Source organism: Limulus polyphemus, unplaced genomic scaffold (genome assembly GCF_000517525.1).
Source record: "Limulus polyphemus unplaced genomic scaffold, Limulus_polyphemus-2.1.2 Scaffold814, whole genome shotgun sequence".
Lineage (NCBI taxonomy): Eukaryota > Metazoa > Arthropoda > Merostomata > Xiphosura > Limulidae > Limulus > Limulus polyphemus.
In genome coordinates, this window is record NW_013666424.1 from 243140 (window position 1) to 249904 (window position 6765).

The 6765-nt window shown below is 35.6% G+C and overlaps 1 protein-coding gene across 1 annotated transcript in view; it reads right to left on the reverse strand.

The window, feature by feature from the left end:
* Positions 1-6078, reverse strand: part of LOC106460676 (gamma-aminobutyric acid receptor subunit alpha-5-like) — a 27538-nt gene extending 21460 nt beyond the window's left edge. Inside the window, exons 1-3 of the mRNA XM_022387451.1 lie at positions 5880-6078; positions 3620-3710; positions 414-493 (exon numbers count right to left, since the gene is read on the reverse strand). Of these exons, the coding sequence (XP_022243159.1) occupies positions 414-493; positions 3620-3681 (142 nt within the window). The 5' untranslated portion in view covers positions 3682-3710; positions 5880-6078. The remainder of the gene's footprint in view (positions 1-413; positions 494-3619; positions 3711-5879) is intronic.
* Between the last annotated feature and the right edge of the window lie 687 nt (positions 6079-6765).

Sequence of the window (6765 nt, forward strand, 5' to 3'; positions counted from 1 at the left end):
AATGTAATTTATAACATGAGAAAAAAAAATCATTTAAATACATAAATGTGTAATACTATTATTTATAATTAGCATATAGCTAGAATATAAATGAAAATTGTCGAAGAATTTAAAACGTTTCAACGAACTTATAAGACCTCAGTGGCTTAGGGTTAAGTCCTAGCAGTTACAAAAAACTCTCAAACCCAAAGATGGAGCTATGAGCTAGAAGTATGTACTTGAAAACAAGAGTGAATCCTCAATATCCGCGGCTGTAATGAGACCTCAAATCGGTCAAGAGATGGAGCTATGATCTCAAAGTTTGTACTTGAATAAAAACACACATACACACTCAGAGCCATTCTATGAGCCGCTTTGCCGCGGCTAACAATACACTGTATTAACTACTACAAAAAAATAGTTCATTTCAATACCATTTTCTTTTGGAGGTTGGAGTCGGTCGTAATCTCTAGGGTTTTCCGGAAGAATACCATCTAGGTCTAGATTTTCTTGACTGAAATTAAATTAAAGAGAGAAAATAACGTATTGTGTATTTGTGTTCACCTAAGAATATACAGGTTGAAACTTAACCAATTCCATAATAGTGCTTTATTCTGTTCTTAACCCTTGCATTTTAACACAGAAGTGCGTATTTTTGAAGATAAAGATGATTATATCCGGTGTATGAAAGTGTAAGAGAGCACGTACTTTCGAAATGGGTAGTTGGTCGAAATCAAGGCTATAAAAACTGGGCATATGTATTGCTGTTTTACACACAGATACACGCTCGTATATAAAGAGATCAATAAGACATTACACTTATCTTAACATTTTTATTATCACTAGTAATCGAAGAAGTAGTGATTTTACAGATATAACTGGAATTTCAGACCCCGAATATTTTGTAGTTTGAGAAATGCAATTATTCAACAAAGTCACATTCGCTTAATGCTCTATAGTGCATTGTTACTAACTGAATGATTTGGGTTTTGTTTTTGTATTACGTGTATGTGAATAATATTTTGGACTCTACGTTCGGTATTGATATTTTCAGCTTGACGTTCCTTTGTGTGTGAATGATATTTGGAATTTTAGACTACGTTCGGTGTTAATATTTCAGCTTGTTGTGTGTGAATGATATTTGGGATTAAAGACTACGTTCGGTGTTAATATTTCAGCTTGACGTTCCTTTGTGTGTGAATGATATTCGGAATTCTAGACTACGTTCGGTGTTAATATTTCAGCTTGATGTGTGTGAATGATATTTGGGATTCTAGACTACGTTCGGTGTTGATATTTCAGCTTGACGTTCCTTTGTGTGTGAATGATATTTGTAATTCTAGACTACGTTCGGTGTTGATATTTCAGCTTGACGTTCCTTTGTGTGTGAATGATATTCGGGATTCTAGACTACGTTCGGTGTTAATATTTCAGCTTGATGTGTGTGTGAATGATATTTGAAAGAATATCGTTGTAATACTTATGCGTCACTTACTTAATATTTTGTACACAGTTACAGTTGTTGTTTGTGCATTTGACAATATAAATAGAACCTAGACCATTACAATGTATTTCTTATTCCAGCCGACCTGATGAGTTATGGTATTGGGCGAAAGGCCTCGTTGGCACGTGGATATAGCAGATGTAATGTGGTTCACATATTATTGTCATATATTCATCTTTGTTTTCTCTCATAATGTGCCTAGAATCTCTTTCCAGTGCTTCAATGATCAGATAAACTTTTTCTTCAATAGAGCATTTTACAAGCCATTATGCCTTTTTTTAATATCATTTTACTATTATGCTTGCTTGAAAAGGAGCTAGCTAGCTCGTGCACCCTATATTAGTCATACTCCAAAGTTTATTGACTAGTAAAACCAGAGTGTTATGATGTATACGCCTTTTACGAGCTAGCGAAGCACGATAATATTTGTCAAACAGCTTTTATAAATATTGTTTCGACAGCTACTGTGTTCATTGTTTCCCAGTCGACCTGAAGAGCTCTGGATTGAGCGAAACTCATGGTTGGAAATGGAGATGACAAACATAGTATGGTTGAAATACTGTTATTATACACTCTTCTAATTTTTGGAAATCCCCAAGAAACTGGATAAAAATAATTTAGTGTTTAAAGATGTAACAGGTTTAATACTAATGTCTTATTACATTGTATCCAAACCAACCCGATGAGCTCTGGTCTGAGCAGAACGCATCGTTGACAATGGATTATGGTGAACATAGTGTGGCTAGAATACTATTATTATACACTCTTCTAAGTCTTGAAAATCCTTAATGGGCTAGATAAAGAATGTGTGTTTAAATTGAAAATGTAATAGGCCTAATACTAATGTTTCATGACACGTTTAAAAGTACAGTGTTACGAATTAGTCAATATGTAATTAGAGCGTTACAAACTAGTCAATATGTAATGAGAGCGTTACAAACTAGTCAATATGTAATTAGAGCGTTACAAACTAGTCAATATGTAATTAGAGCGTTACAAACTAGTCAATATGTAATTAGAGCGTTACAAACTAGTCAATATGTAATTAGAGTGTTACAAACTAGTCAATATGTAATTAGAGCGTTACAAACTAGTCAATATGTAATTAGAGCGTTACAAACTAGTCAATATGTAATTAGAGCGTTACAAACAAGTCAATATGTAATTAGAGCGTCACAAACTAGTCAATATGTAATTAGAGCGTTACAAACAAGTCAATATGTAATTAGAGCGTTACAAACTAGTCAATATGTAATTAGAGCGTTACAAACTGGTCAATATGTAATTAGAGCGTTACAAACTAGTCAATATGTAATTAGAGCGTTACAAACTAGTCAATATGTAATTAGAGTGTTACAAACTAGTCAATATGTAATTAGAGCGTTACAAACTAGTCAATATGTAATCTATATTTAGCACTATGAGCCTTTACTTTCAGGAATAATGTTATAGTGGGAATGACTTACATGTGAGATATTAGCCCTTATTTCATTATTGACTAGCCATGGACATAAATTTTCTTGTATCATTAGAAGTTCCAAGTTGATTTGTTTGCTTTTTAATGGTAGTTAGAGTTAGAGACAGAGGCTTAAATTTACCCTAATGGTAAATTAGTTCTAACAACTATTTCTTTGGAAATGGTACCGCATGTAAAGTAAGGTAGATACGAAAAATGAATAGTTTTTTAAACTTATTTTGTGAATAAGTTCAAAGCTAGTAAAAGCTGAGTTTCTTATACATTATTATTATTATTTCTGTATTGCATTACTCCACGTGTTGTTGTTTTTAGAATTGCATTGTTTTTGTAACTAATGCTTTCGAATATTAGTGTGAAATAAACCATTATTTGCTTTTTGTGTAACATTACCATTTCCAAGTTAAATAATAATCCAATAGGCGCTTTATAGTTTTTGTCGAAATTATTTTAAACGTAATATTTGTGCTTTGCCAGTAGGCTTAGTTATGGTAAGAAACACGAGAGTCAAATGTGGGGTAAAATACTACAATAAATTGGAGGCATTTCGTATTCTTCTCTGAAATAAAAGTTCAGGAATAAGAAGAATACATTAATCTATTCTCTTGATTCAATTTGTCAAGTAAAACTATTCTAAAACATTATTAATTCACGATTCATACCTTTTACCTGATAGAATACACACATTAAGCAACATGATGGATATTACTCTAGGTTCTTTCATTTTGAAAGTAGGTACTTCCAGGACCTTATCTGAAAAACAAAAACAAAATCTATAATCTATGGTTAAACTTTTAGCACATAAAGATTTTTTTTTTACAAAACTAATACTACCTATTAAGAGTAAAAACGCAAAATCTGATGCTGTTTTTTTTGTTTTTTTTGGCACAATGAAAACTAAAATCATTATTATTGGTTATATCCAACTAGTTGTAGTAACACAGTTACCATCGTCAGGACTAGTGTCTACAGTGTTAGTTTAGCCTCGCTAGGACTAGTGTATACAGTGTTAGTTTAGCCTCGCTAGGGCTAGTGTCTACAGTGTTACTACAGCCTCGCTAGGTCTAGTGTCTACAGTGTTAGTTTAGCCTCGCTAGGGCGAGTGTCCACAGTGTTAGATTAGCCTCGCTAGGGCTACTGTCTACAGTGTTAGTTTAGTCTCGCTAGGGCTAGTGTATACAGTGTTAGTTTAGACTCGCTAGGGCTAGTGTCTACAGTGTTACTACAGCCTCGCTAGGTCTAGTGTCTACAGTGTTAGTTTAGCCTCGCTAGGGCGAATGTCCACAGTGTTAGATTAGCCTCGCTAGGGCTACTGTCTACAGTGTTAGTTTAGCCTCACTAGAGCTACTGTCTACAGTGTTAGTTTAGCCTCACTAGGGCTAGTGTCTAACTAAGACTATAGACATTATATCTAATGATGGTAACTGCGTTACCAAAATTGGTCGGCTATAACCAATAACAAAGATTTTATGATGCGACGGTCAATCCCACTATTCGGTGGTGAAAGAGTAGCCCAAGTGTTAGCGATGGGTGGTGATGACTAGCTGCCTTCCCTCTAATCTTACACTAAATTAGGGATGGCTAGCGCAGATAGCCCTCGTGTAGCTTTGCGTGAAATTCAAAATACAAACAAACAAACTTTATCCAACCAATTAGAAAGAGGCTCACCTTTACACATCTTGTAATTACGTCCTCTGCATAAGAGCTTTGAACTTTGTCGTAAAACACCAAAGCCATTTTCGATGTTAATGTAATTTTACGTCATGTTCCGTTTGCCTTTCGCATCAATTTTGCTTAAGCCAATTAGCGGAGAGTACATTCATATCTGACATAAGCCATTAGAAAATGACAGTAAAACCTTTTAAACTGGCACTAAAAATCTCGGTGCCTCTACAGTTCACCCTAATCTGGAAAAATGTCACAGAAAGTCTAAGAGTAACTGAAATTATTACAAAGTTTGTTACAAAAGTCCACTCGCTAATCTCTTAGTGTTCGATGTTAAGATGTTACTTTAAAAATATGTTAGGCTTAGAAAGTTTGATAAACTACCGATTTAGAATGTGACTGTGATATACAAATGTTCCTACAATCATATTGTTTGTTTGGTTTTCGTTGGTTTGGAATTAAGCACAAAGCTACACTATGAGCTATCTGTGCTCTGCCCACCACGGGTATCGAAACCCGGTTTCTAGCGTTGTAATTCCGCAGACATACAACCATATTACAGAAGGTTAAGAGTCTATAACATACGCATACACAAAGATAAATTAAAAAGAAAATCAAACACGTTTAATTTATATTGATGCTTATGTGCATTTACGGACATGTCTACATTTCTAAAGCTTCCACAGAAAAATTGACGTCGCATAATTCGTCACAATATAATCGAAAAGTCCAAGGTTCGAGCACGCTGTATGTCACTGGACGCGGGCTGTACTTTCCGGTTGGACACGCAACGAACGTATCGTTCATTCCCACCGTCACGAGTAGCCATTAGGGGACGGGTGTTGCTGACTGGTTGGCCTCTCTCTGGTCAGCAAATTGAAGTTATAGAAACCAGATGCACGTTTTATTATCCAATTCACGATTGTCTGATGCGCTTTAAGTTGTAGGTTAAAATATAGTTGACTACTTTATATCTAACCTAGATCTGTTGCCTTTAACATCCACCACCCCCCTCAGTGGCACAGCGGTATGTTTGCAGATTTATACCGCTAGAAATCGGGTTTCGATACCCGTGGTGGGCAGAGCATAGTTAGCCTTTTGTGTATCTTTGTGCATATTAACAAACGACAACAACAATCTGTTGTCTCTATTGTATCATGGCTAAAAAACAAGCTTATCTTTAGCTTATTTAAGTGTTTCAAAAACAATGTTTTAAATGTTAATTGAGTGACGTTAATGAGTTATGACACCCTTAACCATTTAGGCGCGCCCTGTCGCCGTGGTGGTTCCTTTGATTGGTCTTTTGGTAGACCTGGGAGGGTCGTGGTGGTTCCTCTGATTGGTCTTTTGGTAGACCTGGGCGGGTCGTGGTAGTTCCTCTGATTGGTCTTTTGGTAGACCTGGGAGGGTCGTGGTGGTTCCTCTGATTGGTCTTTTGGTAGACCTGGGAGGGTCGTGGTGGTTCCTCTGATTGGTCTTTGGTAGACCTGGGAGGGTCGTGGTGGTTCCTCTGATTGGTCGTTTGGTAGACCTGGGAGGGTCAGGTTCACTCTTTCAGTCCTTGCACTATTCAAACTTATTACCGTCGAATATTTGTCCTATTATGACATGGGGATCAGAGGTTATCCAATTTGCACTTACCCTGACCCCTGTTAGATCATGTCTGGTCATGTCTGGTAATCAAAGAAATATTCGAACTGGAAAATACTCTTTTCTTATTTCGTTTTGTGCAAAGTCATACAAATCACGAACAGTTCAGTTATATTTTAACATATTTTTTGTTAATTTAGTTACCCTTGAGAGCATTGTTACATAAAATACCATTTTTATGGTCTCCTAATTAACAAAGTAATGATGAGTTGTAATCATAGCGATAGTTACCCTTGGGAGTGTTGTTACATAAAATACCAATTTTTATGGTCTCCTAATTAACAAAGTAATGATGAGTTGTAATCATAGCGATAGTTACCCTTGAGAGTGTTGTTACATAAAATACCTTTTTCATGCTCTCCTAATTAATAAAGTAATGATGAGTTGTAATCCTAGCGATAGTTACCCTTGAGGGCGTTGTTACATAAAATACTTTTTTATGCTCTCCTAATTAACAAAGTAATGATGAGTTGTAATCCTAGCGATAGTTACC